This window comes from Dermacentor albipictus, chromosome 5 (genome assembly GCF_038994185.2).
Source record: "Dermacentor albipictus isolate Rhodes 1998 colony chromosome 5, USDA_Dalb.pri_finalv2, whole genome shotgun sequence".
Taxonomy (NCBI): domain Eukaryota; kingdom Metazoa; phylum Arthropoda; class Arachnida; order Ixodida; family Ixodidae; genus Dermacentor; species Dermacentor albipictus.
Window position 1 is genome coordinate 126,529,127 of NC_091825.1, and position 27,130 is coordinate 126,556,256.

The 27,130-nt window shown below is 47.0% G+C and overlaps 1 protein-coding gene across 1 annotated transcript in view; it reads left to right on the forward strand.

The window, feature by feature from the left end:
* LOC135913945 (SEC14-like protein 2) overlaps positions 1–21,609 on the forward strand; it is a 31,580-nt gene extending 9,971 nt beyond the window's left edge. The window contains exons 3-11 of the mRNA XM_065446644.2: positions 649–692; positions 756–818; positions 2,586–2,679; positions 8,070–8,164; positions 8,998–9,076; positions 9,211–9,291; positions 12,001–12,087; positions 16,452–16,877; positions 19,918–21,609. Coding sequence (XP_065302716.1) covers positions 649–692; positions 756–818; positions 2,586–2,679; positions 8,070–8,164; positions 8,998–9,076; positions 9,211–9,291; positions 12,001–12,087; positions 16,452–16,877; positions 19,918–20,012 — 1,064 coding nt within the window. The 3' untranslated portion in view covers positions 20,013–21,609. The remainder of the gene's footprint in view (positions 1–648; positions 693–755; positions 819–2,585; positions 2,680–8,069; positions 8,165–8,997; positions 9,077–9,210; positions 9,292–12,000; positions 12,088–16,451; positions 16,878–19,917) is intronic.
* Positions 21,610–27,130: the final 5,521 nt, after the last annotated feature.

Genomic DNA, 27,130 nt, shown 5'->3' on the forward strand with positions numbered 1-27,130 from the left:
AAACGGCATTGCCAGGAGAAAAAAAAAAGGAAAGTAGTAAGGAGTTAGCTGTTCACGTAAACAGTTTGACACCATCAGACTATCAGTCAGACTATACTATTGTATTTCACCTAATTGTATAATTAGTTATTAATAGTTAATGAACTGCTCAAATACTATAGTCAGACCAGATGAAGTGCCAATGAGAAAATTCTAGACCCTCCTGAAAAATTCTCGATACAGCTTCCTGTTGCTAAATGCGTGCTACATAATTTTTTTTTTCCAGGCCTAAAAGAAAGCCTGAAAAACACAAAAAAAGTAGTCGCGCGACACTTTTCAGGGACGTCCTCTGAGAGGTGGAAACCCGTTCCGTCTCGTCGTAGATGAATGTGACGACCTCAAACCATGAGAAGCCGAAGTCCTCCTTCCTGCTACCTCATGGATCGAACCAACATTACGTTGTGTTTCGTTGAAGTTCACATGCAGTTGTCTGAATCACGTGCTTGTGGGGTGTCGTGTGTATCGGACGTTCGCACATCACACTTTCTGTCGTGGCTTGCTGGCAGCGTATTGCGCAATTTACCTCAATTGAGGCCGTTCCCGCGAAAGAATTTACTTCTGCCTGGCGACATTATCGTCGCAATTCTAACAAGTGATTTTGTTCCTCAGCACGCGAGTTCGACTTGGACCGGGCGGAGCACATGTTTCGACAGGTGAGACGCGTTGGCGCCCTTGGTGGGCGCACAGCCCTCGGCTGAGCTTTGCTTCCCGAACAGCACCTGCGATGGCGCAAGGAGAACGGCGTGGACACCTTGCTCACGGACTACAAGGTGCCCAAGGTGGGTTTGGCGGCTTCTGTGTCTCCACTGCTACACGCGTACCTTTTTTATGCGAAGCATATTACTAGAGCTCAACCCAGCTCCTCAGGCGCGGCGGTGTCGCCTTCAATACCACGTGACACCGTGGCGTCACGACAGAGGAGAAACGGGGCTCCAACTCGCGCCGTCGCTCGCGGCGTCACCCCCCGCATCGGACGCGGTGAGCGTCGAGCAACGCAGCGTTCGGCACAACGAAATGTGCGCCTGAGCAAGCGCCGCACGCCTGAGCCGACGCCGACAACACCGGCTTTTCTGCGACACGAGCTCTTTAACGCTGTCGCGTTAAAATAAAGGCTCGTATGCTTCGCATCCTGGGCTTAACCTTAGCTAAGCCACAGCCATTTTTTTTCGAAAGTTCCGAAGTTTTAAAAGGTTTTGTGTTAAAAGTTCCGAAGCAACCACAACACAGACAAAGTCTGCGACCGGGCTCTGTTGTAAGGCTCATGTTATTCAGCTGGCATTGAGCCTTCCAGGAAAGTGAGGACTGCTGTTCCATATCGACGTATGGGGCACTGTAACGGGGTACGTTCTGTTATGGTCGTACTTTATACGCTGCCCGGTCCGCTCACATGTGCAGTGACCTGGAAACGATTAAGGAGTACTGTAAAACTATGTGACAGCTGCGCTGAAAAGTCACCTGTTCAGGATAAGTTCGCCAGATGGGTGGAGCCGTGTGTGAATGTATTAGCAGCTCACTCTGCAACACACCAGCTTACCAATATGATTGAAAAGATAACTGCATTGTGACAGTAATCCTCTACGGGATAGAAATGGACGGTAAGGAAGGGAGTTAGAGTGAATCTGTGGATTACGAAACTAAGTGACGGAAAGAAAAATTAGAGTGTCTAACGGCAATAGCGAGCGAACTTATGTAATGCTGAAATCACTGATGGTCGGCGGAACAGGTTTCATCCACTAGAGTCATTCGGCCGTCGTGTAACATTCAGGAGTAGTACAATGACCGGATGATTTCAACAACACCTAGAAAACACAAAGCCTCTTCACTCCGATCCATGACGTCTTGCTAGCTGGCCCGACTGCCGCAGAATCTAATGGGGATGCTCCAGAATAAGAAAAGGTGTCTTCGACGTCACTGGTTTCGTCATGCCAGCGTTGGCAATGGGGAATTTCGGGCCAGGTAGCATGACGTCTTGAATCGGAGGGTACAGGACTTTTGCTATCTAGGTGATTTTGATGATATCGACTGTAGGTGAAAAGCTAGTTATCTTTGGATATGTCATCGGCTGTGACGTTTGAGATTCGCCGTGGTAAGGCCGCCAGACACAGTGGCACATTATCAGACCTTTCGATCGGTAGTACGACGGCTGAGTTGATCAGGAGATCAAACACTGCGTAGATGATTAATGTAGCTGAGATTACGCAGTTGAAACTTTTTGCACATTGAAGAATATGGATAACCAGACGACAGGATGTACGACCACTTGGTGACAAAGTGTACTCAAGAACAAAGCGCTTTTTGTTGTCGTTTTTTCTAATTATTTGATTCGGAGAACTTTCGTGCGCAAATCTTGAAGAGTGTCATATGTGGTGAAAGGGGCATGGGTAATGAAACTAAGCAGAGGGCAGGCAAGGTGTGTTACAAGCGGCCATATAAACATAACAAGCATGTACTGCTCACTAAATATGTGGCCTATACTATCAGTGAGACCAGAAATAAAATGAAAAAGAAAATACCAAACCGGGCTCGGCCATTTATCAATGTTACAGGTGATGCGCGAGAACTTTCCGGGTGGCATCCTGGACTGCAATCCGAAGGGACACCCCGTCTGGCTCATAAACATCGGCAGCGTGGACATAAAAGGTGAGGCGAGCGCCGTTCCCGTAGCGAGAAGAAATGGAGGGCAAAGAGGGGAGAGACGGTTGTATGAGCAATAGGTGATGTCCATAATCCCGATGTCCATGGCGTGTTTCTGGCTCCCAAAATCGCTTCCGTTGCGTGCAACCAGTGAAATCATGGCCTTTAAGATCCGCACTTAAATTCCAGAGGGCGCCAAACTGTGAGGCGTGGATTCGGGCACCACCTATTGCATGGATGGATGTATTTTACGATCATTCCCTTTGAGATGGACGAGAGCTGGTGCCACCAAGGTCGTCATTTTCTTTACCTTTCCTTGCGCTTATTCTCAGTTGTTTAGAGAGAGAGAGAGAGAGAGAGAGAGAGAGAGACTTAATGCTATCTGAAGAGGTTAGTCTGGCGACATGTCTGGCACATTACTCCAGGTGGCAGAGGGGGAAGGATGAAAGAAAGGTCCACTGTTTTCTCTAGCAATGAACTGAACTTAAATTGTTTTATCACCTTGAGCAAAGTAAGTAATGTTCCTTTCAGTGTGTGATCCCCGCTTTTACGCCTCCATACTGAAGTCGTCTGCTGTCTTTAACTATTCTCCACCGAAGATGCATTCACCTTTTCACTGCTACGTTTAAACTCAAGGCCTCCGGCAGGTAGCTGCGCCTCGCTTGGCCTCTGTATCAGTAGTGCGACATTGCGGGGCAGAAATTATCAGCAACGCCCTCCGTGGCAAACGCATCAAAGACGAACTTGACAAGGGTTGACGTTGGGTCTTCTTGGTGTACTATAGAACATGTACTCGTATAAAGTGCTTGAGAAGATGATGTCGAAGAAGGTACTCCTGTTGCGTCTTCCTTCTTCGTTTGTCTTCCTGTTTTCAAGAGATTTATACGTGCTACTACAGATAAGGGAGTTGGGGAGGGGGAAGAAATTCCTGGAATCCCCCTTCCCAACTCGATCCGCCAATATATGCGACTGAACTAGCTTTTTAAGAGAAGGAGCTGCTTGAAACAACGAATATTTTGCGTAAGAAATTACCTTTCACAGCTATTCGATATCAACTCGCTATTTCCACGAAAAAAAAAAAGAATTTGACTCAATCTGCGAAGACATCTGCCTGTAAACAAGGCCATAATAACCTCGAAAAGTAGAAGCACCCTGTGAGCAAGAGTATACGGACCATAGACTGTGACTCGCCGAATAACAACAACAACAACAACAACAACAACGACGACGACGACGACGACGATGACGACGGTGACGACGACGACAAGGACAACAGCGACAGTAACAACAGCAAAGACGATGACGACGACAACAACAACAAATAAAAAGGAAATCAAACGAATGTATTCATAACTTAAACGCACAAATTGAAATTGTTGAGTGCACCGGAAAGTTTATCGATGCCAGGTTTGGATTGCACTCGCCAATTTCAAGTTATATCTGTATGTCGGAGAAAAAAAAAATATACTTTATCGCGGAATCTCTGGTCCGTATACATTTGCTCAGAGGAGTACGCGAAGGTAGTTTTTGTTTTTCTGCGCTCGAGAAAGAGTGCACGCACACGCGCGTGCCAAATCTTGATATTTGAGTCCCCCGTCGGAGAGCCCGTTCGTTCATGACCCTCTCGTTTCGATAAAGGCCCCGCGCGCCGCGAACGATGCGAGCCAAGTACGATGCGAGATCTCCCCGCGCGCTGACCCTGCGGACAAGGACGGTGCACGCCTTGCGTCAGGTGTGACGAAGCCAGCGCGCGCTATATACGACACCGCGGCGAGGTGAATTTTCGTCGCGCTCTCCGCAGCCGGCAGTACGCGTATATGTGGCGGCCGTGAACGCGGGACGTGTTCCGGCGGACGAACACATCGTGTCCCGACCTTCGGCGGTCGCGGACACGCTGCTCCGGTACTTTGGCACTCTTTATCCTCGCTCGGGCAGAACTGATCGTCAGATCCAGGTCCGATCGGACAAGCTATAACATCCTGTAACGCCTAACCATGATCGCGAAGGAAAGAAAGAAAGAAAGAAAGAAAGAAAGAAAGAAAGAAAGAAAGAAAGAAAGAAAGAAAGAAAGAAAGAAAGGGATAGAACGCACCAATTTTGTTTCGGTTCGTACAAGGAAAATAAGACGTAGGAGAACCGGCAACGGTAGTTCAGTGGCCATGGCGTTGCGCTGCTCAGCTCGAGGTCGCGGGTACGATCCCGGCTGTGGCTTGCGCTGCGCAGCTGAGCTTGACGTCACGTGTTTTTTCCCGGCAATGGCGCCCCCAATTAGATTGGCGCAGAAAACACACACACACACACGCACGCACGCACGCACGCACGCGCGCGCACACACACACACACACACACACACACACACACACACACACACACACACACACACACACACACACACACACACACACACACACACACACACGCGCGCGCGCGCACACGCACACGCACACACACACACACACACACACACGCACACGCACACGCACGCACACGCACACACACACACACACACACACACACACACACACACAGACACGCACAAATGTATTTATTTAGGTACTCTCAGGGCCACTAGGGCGTTACAGACAGTGAGTAGCACTTAACGTAGAAATGACGGTGCTGAATGAGGACTCGTCGGGATTGCTACCGTACACTTAGTGCACGTGAAAGAATCTCGGCTGATCAAAATTAATCCGGAGTCCCGCACTGCAGAATGCCTCATAGTCGCATCGTGGTTTTGGCACGTAAAATTTCAGATTTTTTTTTTTGAACGTATCAGTGAAGTGACTTGTTCAACGACACCGAACTCAGCCTAACTCTGCCTATAGCATTGCGAGTCCACGTGCATGTTGAGGTGTACCACCGGTCCGTGCCATTGCTATTTTTATTGTCCTGTTTGTGAAGGTTGCGGGTGAGATAATGCATAATGCGGTCTCAGCCTCTTAACGCTAAACAGATCGCCAGCCCTCAGCAGGGCCTTCAAGCGTTCGAGGTCGATTCGATCGCTGGCGCACCAAGGCCAACTACAAGTCCAGAATGAATGACGCTAGTACCAGCAGACTGCAAAATGGTCATGTTTAGCTTAGGTTGTTGATAGCAGTGGCAGAAATATAAGAACAGCGTTATTATACAAAATTACGCATGAAAATTACGGACACGAGTGCTTAAACAAGGAGGCCGAGTTATTATTTAAGTATGACTCCCATCGGCCTTGTTTGCAAGAGTGAATGGTGAAAAACCGGATGCTGTCGCATTTTATTGTTGTTTTTGTAATCTTCGTCGATACAACTCTTTACATTTGCGCGCAGGCAAACCAGTAACAGCTGAAAGCACAAGGATAGCGGCAGTCACAGTCATCGGTCGTCGAAATATGATGTCACGGGTCAAGTCCGCATACCATTTGTGCAGGTGTCATAGTACATTCCAGAATTATCACTCGTGCTCGCTTACATTCGAGAATGTACAGTAGCCTTCGCTTCGCTCGCGCTATCTGGTTAGACAAGGTTCTTTCGCTTGAATTCGCGACAACATTCGCTAATTTTCGGGTGCAGCAGGCGGGCGCCTTGCGCCGACCGAGGAGTCGATACGCATGATAATACCGTAGTGGACATATTGGGGTAGTGTGTAGGTGTAAGGCAGTTCTGCTCGAGCCCGTTTAATTTTCGTTTTATCTGGTTCCGCAAGGCAAAAGTATCTCTACGTTTACCCGAAGAGCTAGCTTTACTGCATTACTTACCTATCTAGGGGGTGAGCGCACGCTGGGAAAGGTGAAGGCAACATAAGATAGGACGGACGGCACTGCCTCGACGCAGTGTCTTTCCCGCCAAGAAGTGATGTTTCTGAAGGGTATTTTTACAGCGTAGATAGGCCAAATAACTGACAAGAAGTGAACGAATTTCGTTTGATTTGTTTTATTCTGCAAAATTATATTCTATGAAATCACAAGCCTGCTTCTTTGTGCAAGCAAAATAAGTGTGACTTATGGTGCTTTTTGGTCCCAATTGCCCCTCGCGCCATAAAAACATAATAATCGATTGATCGATGAATAAAGGCACGCTTAATTTAAAAAAATGGCTGTGGCTTAGGTAAGGTTAAGCCCAGGATGCGAAGCATACTAGCCTTTATTTTAGTTGTTGAACCACTGTTTAGCCTGGTGAACTGCTGTTGCTTGGCTATATTTGGTTCGGCTAGACGAAGAAACAACTCATGCATTACTTCTTCGCCTTCAAGAGTGGAACGCGACAGCGTTCCCGTCGACCCGCCAAGGGGTGTAAGACAATGGGCTACAGGGCAGCGACTACGCGCCCCGCATTGGACGCGGTGAGCGTCGAGCAAAGCAGCGTTCGGCGCGGCAACGAAATGTGCGCCTGAGCAAGAGACGCACGCCTTAGAAACAGCGCGTTTCTAAGGCAACACCGCATTCACTAGAGGCGCTTTTGTACCGCTTTGAAGCGTTGTACTCGTGGCTCAGTGGTAGCGTCTCCGTCCCACACTCCGGAGACCCTGGTTCGATTCCCACCCAGCCCGTCTTGCAAGAGTTGAGCCAAAGCCACTTCTCCTCTGTCGTGACGTCACGGTGTCACGTGATTTCATGGTCACCGCCGCGCCTGAGGAGCTGGGTTGAGCCCTCGTAATATGCTTCGCATAAAAAAGAAAACAGAAAGAACCCCGAACCGCAAGGACTTGATTGGCTTACGGATATTCCTGCAACAAGAAAGTCAGTACGAAACACTTGGTGCGCGATGTTATCCTTCAACGCTGTTAGTGGCCTTGTGTAGCGCTTTTATCAGTCAACTTCCTAGTGATATCGAGCTTGGATAGACCAACTTAAGTACCACGCTCATCCTGAACATCGCTGACGTCTTTTCCTAAACATGCGAAATTGACCGCTACCGAGGGTTGCACAACTTTAGCCCGTCGAGGGTAAGCGATGGAAACTATTTCTGCTAGTTAACCTGAATTAGAACATTTCCTACCCACGTCCCCTCGCTGATATAAACTACTGTCGTTCCATATCTTAACACTGTACCAACATTTGCATTTACCATCGTTTGTTGCGTGAGCAATCCTTACGGTCTTTCCTTTTTTTTTTCGGAGCAGAAGTGCACCCTAGTGCGGGAACTGTTTAACTGAAGTGATTAGAGTAGGAAATTTTGGGTATGCCCCCGATGTATACGATGCATCTAATTCACACAAGACAGTGTTGGCTGGGGATCACAGGAAGACACCTTACTCCCGAAGATGGCTTTAATACGGTGCTGCTGATGATAATAATGACGACGGCACTTACGTGTTTGTAAATGTGTTTAGGAGGTGACCCAAACTGTGCATGACGTGAGCGGTGTGGCGAGAGTGTTGCTAGGAGCGTGGCAATCATGCCTTCGCGGTTGTCCTCTCAGGTTTCCTGCAGGTGCTGCCTCAGGCGGACATTTACCGCCACTGCATGTACCTGCTCGAGCTGCAAGAGAAGATCAAAAAGGACACGTCGCGCAAGGTGAGCGATGGGCACCCGAATGGGCACTTCTTTTATATACGCGCCAACTTAAATGCTGCACGTTGATGCAACTGTCATGAAGACTGGGTGCTATTATGCTGCAGAAAGGACGCGGAGACAAAATAACGACTTTTTTGTTGTAGTCGTTGTTATGCACACCTGTGAAACCTACGAGAACACACGATACCACACAGTTTCACTGAAGGCTTGAGACAACCTACGGCTGTGACAAGTTCAGTGGCTCCAGGGCACTGAATACAGCACTACATTTAAGGCTGCATGTTCCTAACCATGATGCACGTGTACGTAGAATCTGTTTGTTTATTTGTCCTTAATTTGCAGACTTCACTAATTGCTTTTTGTTTTCTCCTTTTTTGTTTTAATATTAAAGTTAGGTTTTCACAGCTGTGTATCCGGACAGCGAGATCGTTATTAATCACATTTTCTATACTTTCGCTCCTAATAGGCAACAACGTACAGCATTTAGGTTGCCTTTCACATTCAAGAAAACGGCTTGCCTACGCTGCAAGATATCAACCCAAATGATGCCTTGGCTGGCCGGCGCTTGCCAACGTACGTACAACGCGTGAAAGCCGTATTATCGGTTCTCCCACACAGGACTGGTCCAGTGTGAAGTATACGGTACACTCACCTGCCTATAGAGCTTGGAACCATCATATTTTAGTGCGCGATTCCAGAGCATTAGCTATTTCAAAGCACCCAAACAACGATGGGAGGAAACGCTCGGCTTCATATAAGAACTGCGTGGACATTTCGTCCGAACACCCCATTTTCGGGTGTACTCTTTTAATACTTCTGTCTCGCCATTGCAGTTGGGAAGAGAGATCGAGACGCAGTACGTGATCATGGACTACGAGGGCTTTTCAGTGCGCCAGCTTTACTCCTGGCAAGGTGCGTGTCAGCGCGTTTCATGCAGCACACATAGTTAAGAGCCGCGCATGTTTTACTTCATGCGTGATTGATTGTGTGCCATCAGTTTCACAAGAAGTCGTGTTGAAGAGTGTCTCGTTCTGTATTGTTCGTAGTGCTCAACCTTCTGACGGAGTTGCTCAAGATGTACGAGACAAACTTTCCGGAATCCCTTGAGAAGGCGTTCGTCATCAACGGTGAGCGTGCGCGAACTGTTGGCGACGGTTCAGAGCACTGCGCGACTACGCTTAGCTATACGCTGTATATAGTTCAGTTACTGTCACAACAACCACATACGCGGGCTCAGGTAAGGGAAGCGCTCTCAGAATATAACAGATATTTAGTCAACGGGACGGGGAATTCAGAACAAGGCTGTGACGCTGTTATTTGTCTCAGTTGAAGCCTTGCTGTAACTCTGATAAGTGAACCAACGACATCCGGACAGTACGACGAGACTCTCACGGGACCCTCGGCTAAACTTAAGCTAGACGGCAACCTGGTGACCACGACTCAGCGCGCTAAATGCACAGGCTCAAAACACAACAGGAAGTGCGATGGTCTGTCGGCAGCAGTTGTTCTACGACGTATTTACCTGCGGCGGGCAGTGCTGCACATTTCAAATGCGGCTGCTCATTGCACTCGAGTCATGGGACGTGAACGACGACCTCACGTGACCTTTCAAACCTACAAAGGCAGGTGACGCCGAGATGCGAGAAAGCGTCGCGTAAGTGTACTCGAGGATGTTCGTTCAAAGCCTCATCCAAGCACTGCTACATACTTTAAGGCCCAGAGATGACGTCCGATCATTATTCCAAGTGTATGCAACCGGACCGGTAAGGGTCATTGAGCTAGGAAAGGCACTCCCCATTAACAGGATCTCAGCTAAGGCCGTTAATCAAGCTAGTTGGCTGCCACATTGGTGAAACATTTTACCAGCCCAAAATCGAACAAAGCGCAGACAGAAGACACTGACAGAGCAGCACCGTTTGTAGTGTCAGTGCCTTGTTTTTCAGTATTGTTCGATTTTGCCATGGTAACATCTTTCGCCAAAGAACAGAAATTGTCACTTCGGGGGAAACAACTGGCCACTAGGTCCCACATGACCATCACAACAAATAGGAAGCCCATTCAAGGAACAAGAAATACAATTACAAATCGAGTCTTTATATGCTGGCAGATTTCGCCCTTGTTTAAGCGGGCGCATACATTATTAGTGATAAAAATTCTGCGAGATGCTAGATTTACCTGATGCTGCGCTTCCTTTTCAGTGACGCCAGCATGGGTTCGCGCTATTAAACAGTCGTATAACAGCGAAACCGTGCGCTTTCTTTAAAAGAAGCCTCACTTAAATTGACCCAAATTCCGGTACCTTTCGGTCTGCGTTTACGTGGAGTGTACTCCACTATCGCATTTTTGCTAATCAAATGCGTGAAGCAACTTTGTCCCACTTTGAAAATAATAATATTACTATTACAAACGTGAACTGACGATGCGTTAGAACGCCGTATCCGCGCTCTAAGGATTATGCCTCTTAGCATACCGCGACGGGCAATGCATTGACGCCCGAGACCAGCTGCGTATGAGTCGGAGTCTCAGCGCATGTGCATCGCGGTAATGGTGCGCCCTTCGGTCTATACGTGGTCTATACTAAACGCTCAAACGTTATAGTGATGTCCTTCGCCGATTGGCGCGAACCGCTGCATGCGTCGGTGCAGGACGGCTATGTGGACGCGAAACGCTCCGCTGAAGTGGAATATTAAGCGTAAAGCCTCCTGCCATTAAGAGGTAGGCTTTCTTGCAGAGCTTAGTCGCCTAGCGGCTAAGTTCCTTAATTGTTGAAGGAAGAGAAAGAGGTTATCGCAACATGAAAACCGTGGCAACGGCCTCATTCGATGGAGGACACCTGGACCCCAGCGTCATGAGTAAGGACGCAGCAAAAAATTCCGATACGAGGGTAAAAAAATCGCGTCGAAAACCTTGTTCCGAATAGTAAGGCACTCTCTCAAGCTGGAAGTTCCGTAAGAAAGCTCGAATTGCATATGTGCAAGCATGGTTTTTAGGGTTGCATCGTTCTGCGCTAAAAAAAAAGAAATAAAGAGAGATAGTAAGAAAGAAAGAAAGAAAGAAAGAAAGAAAGAAAGAAAGAAAGAAAGAAAGAAAGAAAGAAAGAAAGGAAGAAAAATAAAGTTAAAGAGAATTACACGTACTTTTAAACATGGAATTTGCTCAGGACGAACTTGTCCTGAGCAGAACCTTGTTTCACAATGAAAAATTAGCTTTGTGAATCCTTGCCTGCAGCGATGATTTCACCCGTAAGTAGATTTTTCATTAGTTGGACAGCATCGCGAAAGTGACCGTAAAGTGCCGCACATTAAATTGTGCAGCGAAAAACGAGCAACACTCGTGCGAAAGTTATTGTGCAATCTATACTGGGATTTGCATGAAGCTTTTGAACGAGTGGGTAAGTTTTTTCGTTTGCATGTGCGGTCCCCCACATTTCCACCGTCATAATAATTCCTAAACTCCGCTAGAGACCTCGAACAAGAACAGGTAAGGTTGGTTGACTGACGTGTCACAAGTGAGAGACAAGATAAAGCTCATCGTCACCCATCACCTGCTAAAGGACGCTTCCAATCATAATAATAAAGTGATGGCTGAAAACAGAGTTTCTTTGGCTTTGCTTACAGAGCGTGCCGTGATCTTACTTTGTCGTTCTACACGAAAAGATACATTTTTAAAAACTTTTCTTGCCCATAGGCGACGCAATAGTCAGCAGACTCCCAACGTTGTCGCTCTGTCCGGGTTCTGAAACACGTGACCTGTGGCGAGTTTGGGCACTCGTGTGATTGGAGAGCTGTGGTGGCTCCTGGTCTAATTACATGATTTACACATGCTTCTCATCGCAGTGCCCAGTTTCTTCCCTGTCCTGTGGAAAATGATGCGGCCGCTTTTGACGCAGAGGACGGTGAACAAGGTTGCCATCTACGGCAAAGGTAAAGAAATACGAGAAAAATTTGCAGCGTTTTTACAGCAAAGCTGTTAGCCTCTCGGTGGTCGGCGTTTTAATGCGATAACGTTAAGGGCCCCGTGTCGCAAAAAGTCCGGTGTCGGCATCGGCGGAGTTGTCCGTGAGCGAAAATTACCGTATGTGTTTAGGTACATATATGTATATGCCGCGTCTTGCTATATGACATGCGGTATATGCGGGTCATATTGCCACACCATTCTATCTCTGAAGTTGGTCATACTTTGTCTAGCATTCATGACAAAGTTATTCCTCGAAATTTTGAGAATGACATTCCAAAAACAAATGTCATGAAACAAAACACCGACAGCATATGTCCTTTATGTTCGATCCTCTCAGACTTAAACATTAAAACGGCGAAACAATAACAGAAATATGAAAATCATGCAACTTTCGTGGCGCAGTTGTGTGCTGCCTCCAGGATCGGCCCACGCAAGAGGTCGCGTTTCTACCAGAAAGCTCGCCTTCGTGCATATAGTTCGCCGCCAGCGTTTCCCGGTAAACATTGCGGTTAGATAAGTTTCAGTTGTCGGGATGCGTGAGAAGCAGTCAGGGATCCTTGAATGCTATCGCGTTCCACTCTTAAAGGCGAAGCTTAAGCGTCCTCCAATTTTTCGTGCTCGTCCATGAACAAAAATGATCGTCCTCAGGAATGGCTCATACCCCCCTAAGGAAAAAAAAAATGCAATGGCTCATACACCCGTAATGCAGAGGCTACAAACACTCGGCAAAGTGAATCGAACAGTGCATACATTCATTGAAACCACCCATACAACACATGGAACAGCCTACGTTTCAATAAAGAACAAGCTCAAAACACGCATCCGAATCATCAGTAATGCATTGCATACCCCCCTCAGCATTTGTAAGGGGAGTTTTGCAACAGGTTCGCTGGACACCCGCTTTCGCAGTGCCGGAATGGCGAGTCAACTTTTTTTTTTTTTTTAGAGGCTTCTGCTGCACTAGTGCCTTTTGCGTCCACCGATCTTTGGAATCGTCCACTGCAGTGAACGATCGACGATATCCATATTTTGACTTTATTAATTTTTTCTGCTTGTATTTGCACAGTTATTGCTGTGCGCCGGTCTGTACGCTGTACCTCGTACTGCTCCGTCACCATTATCTCTTTCTATTACCGTAACCTCTTTCATTTCATGCGGAGTAGCCAAAGGGAGGCACGCCTGGTTATACCCCACCACCCTCCATTCCCCTTTCGCTTCTATATTTCTGTCATTTTTAGGGGGGGGGGGGCAACACATTTAGTTGGCCTCGTGTAACACAATTAGGCACTTCCTCCTTTCCATACATATGTCACACACACAAAAAAAAGATAAGAGTGATGACACAGACGATGTGTCGAACCAAGCAGACTGGGTGCACTTGTAACGAGGTAAATAATTCGCGGAAACATTAGAAACATTTTTTTCCCTTAAAAAATGAACGTTTCGTCCATTGGCTTATACGAAAGCGAAGTGGACGAAACGCTTAACTCGAATTAGGTGATTACAGGTTTTAGAATGCATTTATGGTGCCACAGACTTTGCAAAGCCAGTTTAAAACATATTCTCGTTTTGTGAAGCAGCCCCGAAATCTGCAGTAGCAATGTCGCTGCGTATGCAGCGGAGTAACCACAGTTGCATTTTTATCTGAACCCGTATAACGGCGTCAAAGTTGAGGTTCATGATGACTGTGGTTAACTTATATTGAAACAGCGCTCACGAAACACGGGCTACGGAAAAGCACAGGTACAGACGATACGTCTGTCCTTTCTGAAATTCTGTTTTTTCACCAGTTGTGCGTTTTCTCCATATCCCCCCCCCTTCTTTTTTTAACATTAGCGCTATTTAGAAGCGACATACACACATCAAAATGTCAGTGCTGCTTTCCTCCGTTCACTATACTTGACGCCACCTCCCGACCACTGCATGCTGTTACGCTAGCTTCGTTAGCTGTACCAACACATGGCCTCCGAGGCCATCGGCACAGCGTGGGCAATGCGACGCCACTCCGCTAGAAATCTCGAAGGCCAGAATCGAGACGACGCTTGGCCATAGAACGCTATCGTTAGAGGGAGGCACTCGACAACGCAGCAGTAGCTCTATGAAATTAATGATTTTTATTCTTTTTCAGCTACTCAAGCTGCTGGTAAATGGAAAGTATACAACACTATCATGCCTAAGGTCTCATATGCCCTGGCTCACTCGAATGCTTTCTTAACGCAGACAGTTTTTTTTATTTTTTTGATTAGGCATTCTGACGGGCACAATTTCCGCAAGGATGTCGCGGCGGTTGTCAAAATCCATGGGATGCTGTAAATGTGGAGGAAACAAAATTTAAACTTTTCGACGTGCCTATGCCAGTCGTATTTCCTACGAAGCTTGTACTACGTTTCCTGTTTAGTCTGACGCTCCTGACCTGTTAATTTTCCGTGAAGCCTGCTCTTGAATTCTGAACTTCCATTTTCCAACAAAGTGGACTGGCAATCAATCAATCAATCAATCAATCAATCAATCAATCAATCAATCAATCAATCAATCAATCAATCAATCAATCAATCAATCAATCAATCAATCAATCAATCAATCAATCAATCAATCAATCAATCAATCAATCAATCAATTGAGCGCTGAGACTAATGCAAGAGTGATAATCTTGCATGCCTTTAGGATTAACCAGAGTAGAACGGCGCATGAAACCGTTATGGGACGAGTTCGAAGGAATGAGTGTAGCGTAGCGAAAAACTAATTTTTTTTTCATCATCGTCGCATTGTAATTCTTGACAAAGCGCGAGTGAAAAGTGCAACGAGGATTATTCTAAATTTAAGGATTTGCAGGACGAAGTATATTCCAGTATGCTGGAGGCAAAGCGCAACACCGCCCTCAATTCAAATTTCATCATGCGTTCAGTGAAAATGAACTTGTTGCGGCATACTCTTTTCGGCCCATCAGCTCTTCGATTTCTCAGTCTCAAATTATGTTCGCGATTTCACAATTTTATACTACAGGAAAGCAGAGCGAACGCGAGTCCTGGTTAGTCTCTCTGCCCTTTCCCAATCCTACGCTCTATCGCCCTCTCACGCGCGTCCCATGCCCCTCCCCCGAACGAGCATCCGACGCGTATGCTGGTTAATTGAATGAACAATGGACTTTAGATTACTAAAGCGGAACTTTGGCTATGACAGACCATACTGCGAAATGTTCTAGGTTAACTACGGCCACGTGGAATTCTTAATAACGTACACTAAAAATCCGCATATAAGAGTTTTCTGAATTCCACTTGCATCAGATGCCGACTATCGCGACCTGGAATAGAAACGCCGACCTCGTGGTCAGCAGAAAAAATAATAATAAAAAAACAATATGTGCAGCCCCGGAGCCATCGAAAGTGGTAACGCAAGTGGTAATTGCAAGTGGTAACGCTTTGGTGGCTTTGCTGCATGAGGAGAAAGTGACCGTCTCCTCGTTAATTTTTTTTTCTTGTAGAAAGCGCCTTCATTTGTTTAAAAACGGAGATGAAATTGTAACATCGTGTGCTGGTTTGTCGTGTTGATTCCTTATCATAAATTTTCATGTTATCTCGCTGTATATACGAAACACAATTCACGTGTGTTCTTCGTCGCCTGCGATCACAGTATGGTTCAAGAAGAACTCGCGTCAATTTTCACGAAAACTGGCGGCAGGAATATGCTCAAAAACAGCTTTCATAGAGTTCCGCAGACATCTTACCTTCAATACGGGATTAGGATTAGGAGTATTAGGAGTATGGATTAGGAGTATCCCACCTAATCGTTTTCGAGGTAATTCTGAAAGCGATCGAAGGTAATGTGCATTACACACGGAGCCGCACGAGGTTGTGCTGCCAGCATAAATTAAAACGCGAACAATTACGAAAGTACTTCACTGCATTGCTTCGTTTCCCAATTCACCTTCGTGGCTTCACCCCATTCACAGATTCACCAGATTCGTGGCTTAATTCAGGCACCCCAAACGTACAATAGGTTGTGTGCAAAACCGAACGTCTACGACGTGTTCCCGGCTCCAAAATCGCTTCCACCACATGCAGCCAGCAAAAGCATAGCCTTCACGACCTGCGCCAGTTTACCCAGAGGGCGGTATCAATGTGGCGTCGATTTGGACACCACCTATCCGGACAACTCAATGCTTAGAAACCGGCCACGTACAGAGCGATTATGCGTTGCACTTCTATGTAATTACGCGTAACAGGCGTTGTGATCACTCATTTCCTGTTCGCATTTCAGTTTAGGCTGTTTGTGCATTCAAGCAAGTGTTTTTGACGAGCCCGCGGCTGACGCTCATCGCCCGCGCTTGCAGACGGCTGGAAGGCCGCCCTAGCCGAGTGCATGGACTTGACCAAGCTGCCGGCCCATTGGGGAGGCACCCTCAAGGGGCCGGACGGTGACCCGCGCTGCCCGCACCTGGTGTGTCCCGGCGGCGAGGTGCCGGACGAGTACCGCGACGAGCTCGCCTCCAAGCGGCTCTGGGGCCGCGAAGGCGTGCAGCAGTTCTGCGTCGATCGGCGCGGTCGCCACGAGCTGCCCGTGGCCGTGGACCAGGCTGGCTGCCGGATCCGGTGGACCTTCCAGACGGCCAAGGGAGAACTGGCCTTCGGAGTTCGCTTCCAGCCACCGGCAGGTGGCGGAGGAGGCGTGGAGGAGCAGCTGCTCGAGCTGCACCGCATTCCCTCCTGCAGCCTGGTGCCCGAGCACGGCTCGCACGTCTGCACGAAGCCCGGGACGTGTGAGTGATCCTGTCCTTGCAGGGAAGTCACAGGTGTACAAAAGTCGCAGTTATGTTTAACTTCAGAGCGCCCACTCTGACTTTGAGGAAGGGTTTGATTTGATTTAGTATGCGTTGGACGTGACGGCAACAAGCACAATTTGTCTCCGGCTTCTCTCCAACTGTAAATTGTTAAAAGAACGAAGGACGGCGATTGGTGAAGTGAAACATTTCAGTTACATAGCAGTTTCTTTCTTTCAAAATTGGGGTCACCATAAGTTCTTACCCGGATATAAAGAGGCAACCAGTCATGCCCATTTATTAAAGTGTATAGGAAGGGTCATGTGAGTGTCTCGAGGCAAGTTTTCTGTAATCTTATAATGAATTTACTTGTAATGAAACACCAGATCAAATGTGCAGATGGCAAGGAACTGCTCACAGCTTGGAAGGTGTAAGCGGTCTTGTTACTGTAGGCTTCTCATGGGTGTAATTCAGCTTGCTGACGGCATACGTAATTGAAAGTGCCCTCCCTAAATTAAAGTTAAATAAAATCATAGGGTTTTACCTGCCGAAACGACGATCTGATTATGAGGCACACCGTAGTGCGGAAACTCTGGATTAATTTTGACCGCCTGGGGTTCCTTAACGTGCATATAAATCTAAATGCACGGGTGCTTTTGCATTTCGCCTCCATCAAAATGCGGTCTCTGTGGTCGGGATTTTATCCCGCGATCTCGTGCTTAGCAGCCCTACACCAAAGCCACTAAGCAATCACGGTGGGTCAGTTCCCTCCCTGTTCTTGAAACCTGGTTCCCGACGCTATCTGATCGTAAGAACTGTCTTATATCGTTCGCTGTTGCAACAGGCCTGCAAGTGGCTCTCATAGAACCGTTATTGTGCATGCTTACGAAAGCCGCCTTCTTAATGAATTGCGCAGGCCTGCGCAGACTGGCCATACGTATATTTGGAGGTTGGCTCGCGAGACTCCTCGCGATAACCGCAACTTGATAGGCTTTTCTTGTGTGCAGGGTGAAATGATAAGGAGCAGATATCCGTAGGCCAGTCGGTGGCAGCTTTATGTAGAAAAGTAAAAAAATAATAATAATAGTGTAAAGGGAAGAGAGCGCCTGTTTTGGGAGCGGATTGCTCGGCACAGGAAGGTAGGAGGGTTTGCTTTTTACGTCGCGCGACAATGAGCATGCAACATCAGGCCATGCCCAATTTCTTGTGCTTTGTTTCTCTGAGCGGAAGGTGCAGTCTGTCGAAAGTTTAGAAGCCGCTGAGCACGTGACTTCATCTGTCGGCAGGGTGCGTACTGTGCCACCGCTAAAGCATTAATTTCTGTACTTAGATTCAATTGCACGTTAAAGAACCCCAGGTGGTCCGAATTATTCCGGAGTCCCCCACTACGGCGTACCCCATAATCATATCATGGTTTTGGCACGTAAAACCTCATGATTTAATTTAATTTTAACTTAGTGAGGGCACTTTCAATTACGTATGCCATCAGCAAGCTGAGTTGCACCCATGAGAATTCATACAGTGATAAGACCGCTTACATTATGAAACCATTTATAATTAGAACACCGTCCGAGAAATAGAAGCGCCACACTAAACCTTGCGCTGTGAGTGCTTCGCCCATCGGGCGAAACTGCCAATGTTCTTTTGCAAATCTTCGCATTGTGGGGTTGAACGATATAATTCGTATAAGTTGTGTCTCGATGCTTCTTCGACACCCTATGGGTGGATGGGCAGACAGACGGGCTCTGTCAACACGCGCTTTGAGCCGGGTCTGTATCCGGCGCCGTTAAGTTCGTTATTTTTACCTTTCAGGCTGCGTCTGTTCTCCGCTCTTAATATACCTGGCTTGTGCCAACAAGCCATAACAAATCTCCATGTATCCTATTGTCCTAAAATAATAAAGTTATTTCCATTCTCTATTTGAATCATTTGAAGTTGAAGTTTTTGCAGCAGTCTTTATCTATTCTCCACAGCATATTCAATTACCAAAGCTCCACTATCTTTAAATCCCAAGGCCTCGAGCAGAGTCTGCCTTGTTTACGGCAATGGGTGGTTACTGCCAATTCTAACACAACACGCTCGTTAGTTTCTGCGATATTTCCGCAGGCTGTGCAGGAATATTGTCGTCGGTAAATATTCATACGAGTTCTCATCCTAATGTGGCTTCAAACAGTACAAAGCACAATGGGCTCAGCCCGTTTTGCCTTGAGGAGCTTCACAGTGGCTGCTGAAGAATCCATTGCACGTCACATTCAATGCGTGGTCCCAATTGTGATACGTGCGTCCGCAAGATTTTGGCTTCCATAGGTGTCTGGGTTTCCACAGCGAGATATAGTAATCCTTGGTTTTCTGCTGCGTCATAAAAAAGCTCTTGTGTCGTTCCTGAGTATCACAGCTGAGGTGTTTATTTTCTTTATGTCTTCTACTATTTCTGGATTTTTGTCCATTTATTTCCTTTCTATGCGAAACATGCTCTTAAACACTTTTTGTATCTCTGTCTGTGTTTGTGCTTATGCCTCTTCTCCATTACTGTTCGTAACCTCTCAAGTTTGCCTGAATCAGGATCTTCAATATTGTTCCTGGCCAGTCTAATAAACATAAAAAATTGATTGATTGATTGATTGATTGATTGATTGATTGATTGATTGGTTGATTGATTTTAACGAAAGTTGAGGCAGTCTGGTTACACTGAAAAAAGATTAACCCTGACCATAGGAGAAACACTTGTTTCAGTGCTGAGAGAGATAAGAAAAGTAAAGCTTCGAGGTTAAATGTTCTTTTAATTTTTTGCGATGTTTGTGTTTTTGTCAACTCTGTTCATTATTCCTTAATGTTTCCTGAGAAGCATTGATTTTTCGTGATGAAACTTACTTATATTTATACTCTTGGCCAATATGAAGGGGTCGCAAACATGAGTAGGCTTAGTGCAATCTCAATTTATATTATTGCGTACACTCTAGCTAGGAAATCCTTCTGATTTGTTTCTTTATCGTGTTCTTAGAAAGTTTATGTTCAATTGGCTTGTTCCTTCTCTTTGCAGACGTGCTGCAGTTCGACAATTCTTTTAGCTGGATGAGCAGCAAAGAGGTGGCGTACGAGATCCAGATCGTACCGCCACCACCACCTGCCAGCTGATGTGGTGGACGCAGGAGGAAAAAAAAACACACACACACACACAGAGTTTCGTACGAATATCGCGAGAGGACATATAGTCTCCCACTGAGGCCACTCAGGCATAGCGGTGCAAACGCGACGTGTACACGAGCTTTTCCTGACTTGGTTATGAATTTTGTTGCGTGCGCACACCTGTGGCCTCCTTTATCAACACATCGACGTTCAGTTTTCATGCGTTAGCGTGACAAAGCATCATTTATGGCAAATAATTGTACACATTGTGGCTGTCGCTGGCGAGACAGTCCGCCATCAGCAGAGGAAGTTTTCAGCACTACAATAATTAAGTTGCTGTCCCTGCTTGCCTCTCGACTCCAGTCAAGAACTGAAGGTGCCGCTAACAATCGCAAACCTTGCCGCTTCGCCATTATAACCGTGAGCCGCACAAAGCACGACCCAGCACGATTACGAAACCACCTAAACCGCGTAAATGGCCGAGCAAACACCGGCAAAAGCGCGCTGACTGAATTTGCATATGTCACTCGCGTTACCCGAAGCCGGGCGGATCTCGCAATCGCTCCGACGTCATGGGTGGGAGAATTTCTGAGCGCTCCAAGTCCGATTTCGGCGATCTGAAAGAACCAACCGAATGTAGTTAGAGCGCCCTTTTTTCGACCACTCGAACAAGATGACTATCTCTGGAGCGCTCCGAAATGACCACCCAAAGATGTCTCAAAAATACTACACTCCTTGGGGCGTACCTTTGCCCCACAAAAATAATCGTAATCTATACTGCGCGCCTTACCTTTTTTTTTTTAACCCTGTGCGCCCGTTACTTCCAGGTTCCGAATAGCATGTACGTTACCTGAGTGACAGCATTCGCGACAGAAAAGTAGCAAGCGCAGAGTTTTCAAGAAAGGAAACATAAGCGAGACAGATGACGATTATATTGTCGTGGGACAAAGATATAGGCCCTAAACTGTTTTTGGAGCGTAGACATGAACATTCACCGGAAGTATATTATTTTGACGTTGTCTTAAATGCATTATTTGAGAGGCTTGTATCCTAATATTCACACTTTTGCACGCCGCACGTCAGTGGCATTTTCATCTGAAATCGCAATCAAGAACTGTCCAACGGAAGATGTAACGATAGCACGACAAGCGCACGAAATACATTTATAATAAAACAAAGTATACCATTACAAACAAGGTATTACTTGGGAAAAAGAAGGATATAATTATTATCCCTACATACTCTTCAACTGGAATAGAAGGATTGTTATCCACCCAAAAGAAGGCCGGAACTATAAAAGAAAGCCCTGACGGGTTTCGGTTCATGAAACGTTTACGTCAAACTTGCTCCACTTCGCAGGCTTCCGCGGAACTGATTTGGCGTACTCTGCAATTGCAGGCGCACACTTATTTTCGAGGCAGTGAATGCGCTATCTTGACAGCATTTCATGGAATGAAAGGGGCTGGCGCGGCATTTCTTTCATTGCATTTTCCTTGCGACATTGGCAGACGATGCCGGCACGCGGAAAACGAGCCACAGCTAAAGTATGGTACTATGCGCTACTTCTCGTCCTGATGGTCAACCAATAAATGTTTTGTTTTGCAAATTATTGTAAAGTGTTTTCTTTATATATATATGAAGTTGCTGTGTGGAATGATTGTCCGGTACAGGACATAATGGAAATTGGCACCGGATCTAGTGCGAACAGAGATGGCCCGGGATGACAGGTAATGTATGTAAGCAGGGACGTGAGCTCTTGCACATAAAATTGTGGCGGAACCCATCTCACGATGACTGTCGACGGCAATGCGTTGCATTGAATCAATATAGTGACACAACGTATTGCCACCGTCGAAACGAGTCATGTATGAGGCGTGTGCTGCAGCGGGACTCCTACTTGTGAGTCCTTAAGAACACTCAGCGCCATCTAGAAGCCACCGGCGAAACGCCTGCGCATGGCCTCCGAAATGCACGGCGCTCCGTGCATGCGAACGCTGAGAGAGAGAGAAAGGCAAAGGAAAGACAGGGAGGTTAACCATTGATTATCTCCGGTTGGCTACCCTGTACTGGGGGAGGGACAATGGGATGCGATAGGTAAGATTGAGAGAGAAGAATAAAATAAATTTTTAAAAAACATAAAGAAAAGGTACATACACACACGCCGAACGCTGAAAAACGCGTCGTGCAGCAGCGGTGCTCCTCTCGCGCTCTTTTTTTTTTGGACACGTTGCGCCATCTAGTGGCATTGCCGAGAAGTACGCGCGCAGCCTCTGAGAGGAGAAGCGCGGCACGTCGGTGCCGGCTAACGCTCAGAATTGCTCCCTCGGTTGCCGTACGCTCATCGTCACATACTCTGTGACACAAGTTGGCGAAAGGTTCGTTGAAAAGCGACACGTAGCCACTGTATTTGCGACGTAGCCTGCTGATGCGCCTGGTCGCTGTCCTTAAGGAATCCTTCCGAATTGGGTTCGACTCCGCTTAGCATCGGATAAATTTAAGGGCTCTTCTTCGTCATTGTAGAACGGCACACTCCCAGTGGCACATACGTATTTACCCAAGTTGGCGTCAAAGACGTTCATTGAAGAGCAAGGCACGCATACTGGCACATACCCAGCGACCCAAGTTGCCATTAAAGAGGTTCATCGAAGACCAGCACAGACCGAATGACACCGACCAACTGCTCCAAGTCGGCTTCAAAGAGTTTCTTCGAATAGCGATACCTACCCAGTCCCGTTATCTACAGTGACCATATCGGCATGAAATATGTTCCTCGAAGAGCGGAACGTATGCGCATATTCTCACATATTCAGGGAACCAAGTTGGGCTGCTGTTCCCTTGGCACAGCAACCCGATGCGCTATCCCCTCTAAGGACTACCCAGTGACCCACAAGGTATGCGGCAAAACGGTTAGAAACAAACCTACATAGATGCAAACATAGATAACCCTTGAAAAGCGTGAAATACCCTAAGAATGCTAACGAATTAAAGACAGCGTTCATTGCCATGCCTTCGGCATCGACCCAGCGTCTTCATTCTCTCGCCGTACCTGCATTGTCATTCCGTCGTCATCACGTCGGCATCGCCGCGCCGTCATCATTCTTCCGTCGCCCTCATTCCATCCTCGGTAATCATACGGTAATCATATCGTCGTTTCAGTTGTTTCAGACGTTTTTCAGTTATAGTGTCTCCAGGACACCAAAGCAGCCCTGGAGACACAATTACTGAGATCGCTTTCCCGGAAACCGATCTCGGGCGCAAAGTCGACAGGGTCGTCGTGCATACGGGGAGGATGGCGCTTGCTCAACTGCGTGCGCAGTTCGTGACGATCGGCAGACGACAAAAAAGCGCACGGAGTCTTGGCCAGGCGCATGCGCTGGTGCGCCTTGGGCTCGTGTCGGAAGTTTCACGCGAAAACAGTCGTCATCACTGCGATAAACAGTCATCGCCAGCAGTCGAGCCCGCGACTTCTATTTAATGTCAGTGACCTGTTATAATCTAACAATTTACGATCGTTAATTGCGCACAAGCGTCGGTGAGCGAAAAGCGCGACGATGACGAAATAGAAGCCCATCGCTTAATGAGGACAAGTTTTTGCTGAACACAGTTTTCGCTGAACACAGGCGTGTGTACATACACCGAAGGCTGCGGGTATAAATTCTAGGCAGTAATCAGGGTCCAGCCGCGAGCACTATTCCGAATTTTTCAGTGCTGCGCTCATAAAACACTGTGCGCATGCGTGGCTTTCCTTCCTCCTGCGTGTTTACACAAGCTCTAACGCGTGCCGACGAGCGAAAAATAAGAAAGAGAAACCCGCTGTTGAGCCAGCAAGTGCAAAGTGCGCTGCTTCCTCCATTATGCCGCTTCACTTGACCTCTGCGGAAATTCGTCCTTCAGACGAAAGGTTAATGTATTGTTTTCCCCGCTAGAGGGAAGAAGGCGAAAGAGGTACAAATGGCGCGTTAACGGACACAACGGAGAGTCGAGAAAGCTGAAACAAAGAAAAGCAGAGAAAGACAAAGAAGTACAGGACGACAGTAAACAGACGGAGAGGGATACAATGACATCCGAGTGTTATCATCGCCCGCCGAGGCGCGTTCGCGCTTGAAAATTAGCGGCAGTCGCCTCCAAATGTCAAGCAATTTGCATTGAGATTGTTGGGAGCTCGGTTTAGTGGAGGCGAGGAATACACGTTTTGACAGCTTGAGAACGGAGAGTCGACTGGCTTTATTCAAAAGTAAAGGCAGGTTTGCCGAGTGGCCGTGGTCGGGTAGCCGCTTCGGTTCGAGCAGGGGGCAATGACCCCTTGTAGTCTGATGCGATGTCTTGAACTTGAAGGTGGCGACTTTCACAGAAAAAGTTACTGATACTGCACATCCGTCCACGGTGATTGAACCATCAGTGTATTATGGGTATGATCGTCGTATTGTTCGTACAGCAAGAGCAACGAAAGTTGTTCGAGAGCCGGTGATGGGAGTTGTGCCTTCGTTTGAATACCGGGTACTCTCAGTGGAACTTGTAGCTGAACCAAGCACCAAGGGAAGGAGGATTCTCCCTGCAGCAGTGTAATCTGATGGCAGGCATACACGATAAGGCAGTATCGTCTGACGAAAATAGGCACGTGGTCGGTGTTCTGGCAGTGAGGCGAGATAGTGGAGAGGAGCGCGAGCATGGTGCCTGCTGTGTGTCATTACATGTGGCTTTTTTAGACATTACCGGCGCGTATGACAATCTAGACCGCAACATTTTGAGGGATATTCTGGAAGGGGAAGGCTTAGGCAACGATTGTATACAGCTTTTGAGGGACATTTACTTGGAAAATACCGTTTGCGTTGAATGGGAAGGGATGAGGAGCGAGAAGAAAGTTGATATCGCCAAGGGACTGAGACAGGGGTGCCCTTTATTCTCGTTGCTGTTGATGATGTACATGGTAAGGATGGAAATAGCGCTAGAAGGAATCACTGTCCCGTTTAATCTCTTATACAAAGAGGTGGGCACAGTAGTAGAGCAGCAGCTTCCAGGTTTGTTTTATGCGGACGAGATTATGTTGCTTGCGTACAAGCAAGGTGATATACAACGTCTGGGTAACATATGTGGACAGGAATGTGAGAATTTAGGATTATAATTTGTAGTTGAAAAGTCAGGTTTTATGACGTTCAGTGAAACAGTCAACAGAGTGTAAATACAGGGTCAGGAAATACCTCGGGCAAAAGAATACAAATACATTGTTGTATGGATAAACGAAGGCAATTGATATGCGGAAACACAGGGAAAAATAATAATAGCAACGGGGAAGAGAAACGCGACCATAATGAAACACAGAGCGCTATGGGGATAAAATAGGTACGAGGCGCTCCGGGTGATGTGGAAAGGCGTAATGGTTCCAGGACTTACATATTGAAATGCAGTTGTTTGCTTGAAGTCAGGGTACAATAAGGGCTCGATGGCAACCGAAGGTCAGTGGGACGCCTCGCATTGGGCGCTCACGGGAAAATTGCAAACGAAGCTGTGCAGAGTGATATGGGCTGGAAGCGTTTTGAAGTCAGGTAAGCTCAGACTAAACTTGATTCTGAAGAACGACTGGGGAATATAAAAGAAAGCAAATGGGTTGCAAGAGTGTTCAGGTATCTGTATAGGAAAAATATTGACTCACAGTGGTGGAAAAGAACCAGGAAGCTTGCACTAGGAATTATGTGACCGGTGTGGTAAGCAACATGGCAGTAACGAACGTCAAACGCAAAGTCGGAGAGGCTGAGACAATCTCACTATGTTGTAGTAATGGAAAAAAAAGCCTGATATAAGTAACTACCTAAGAAGAAAAACTGAATGAGGAGAGAAAAAAAGTTATGATAACTCAAAGGGAAGCTCCTTATTTTTCAAAGAGAGATCAGGATGCCTCAGAACGCGTAGTTATAAAGCGAGGTACCTTAAGGACGAAGAAGCATTTGCTTGCTGCCGTAAAGCTAGGGAAACGACGAAACATGTTTTATTAGAATGTGAAGATATCTACCCAGCTGCCGGTTTATGCTCCTCTGGCCTCCTTGAAGCATTTGCATTCAGGGATAACAGGGTGAAAGAAAACATGCACGCAATCAAGATTTGTAAGAGGCGATTGGAGTTTTGGTGGCAGGAAAGTAGCGAGACCACAAACAGCGGAGGCATAAAAAAACAAAGTTCCCTGTAGTGGTTCTGAAAGTTTGATGCTTGGAATTCTTCGCGTGTATTTTTGCTCGACAAAAAACGACTGGTAGCACGTTAGCTAAAATAAGAACAAGACCTTAGGGGCGCAACCCATTACTCCGTTTCAAAGGGCACCCTCATAGCATCCATCCATCCATCCAGCTAACGGAAGCCGGGAACATTATTCTAAAGTACCTTCCCGGAAGAGCAGACCGCGCACGCAAAGTGGTCGCTTGGTGGGAGCACCCTAAGCTCTAGACTCCTATTTTAACCCTGCCTAATGTCGCCTCATTATTGTCCGCTTTCCCCCCTTTAGTACCAATGATTCGGTGTCAAGGCTTTACGAACAAACTATTACTGTCAGCAAGGACTTCTCGCCCGCTAAGCGTGAAATCCGAGGGAAACGTATTGATTTTGACAAAGGACAGCCCGGCGAGCCAAGTTTGAGGATAACATGCGATAAACTTCTGACGAATAGCAAACAATACATATACGACCGTTTAACCGATACCGTTAACGAGCATGCGTCAGCCCCTTTATCTAGAACCGGTCATTGGCGAAGGCGGACGAACATGCTCCATGATCAGCGAACCATAGCACCCAGACACGAAATGTGTCACCTGTCTCTCCATAGGGATTAGTGAGGGGCATGGACATCAATCACGCGTGTCTTTTGTTTGTTTGTTTGTTTGCGACATTAGAAGCGTTACTAAGAAACGCAAGCACATATCAACAGCAGTTGACACATGCAACACAAGACGTGATTGTCCTGACCGAAACGTTGCTTCACTAAACAATTCAAGATAATGAAGTTTTTACGGCGTCTCAGCAGTTTTCACTTTATAGCTGACCGTTGTCAGGATTGGGGGCTCAATCCCATCGCTCGTGAACCGTTGTCAAGATTGGAGTCCGGCATGAATTCGAAGGTAGCTGGCCCATGCCGTCGTCCA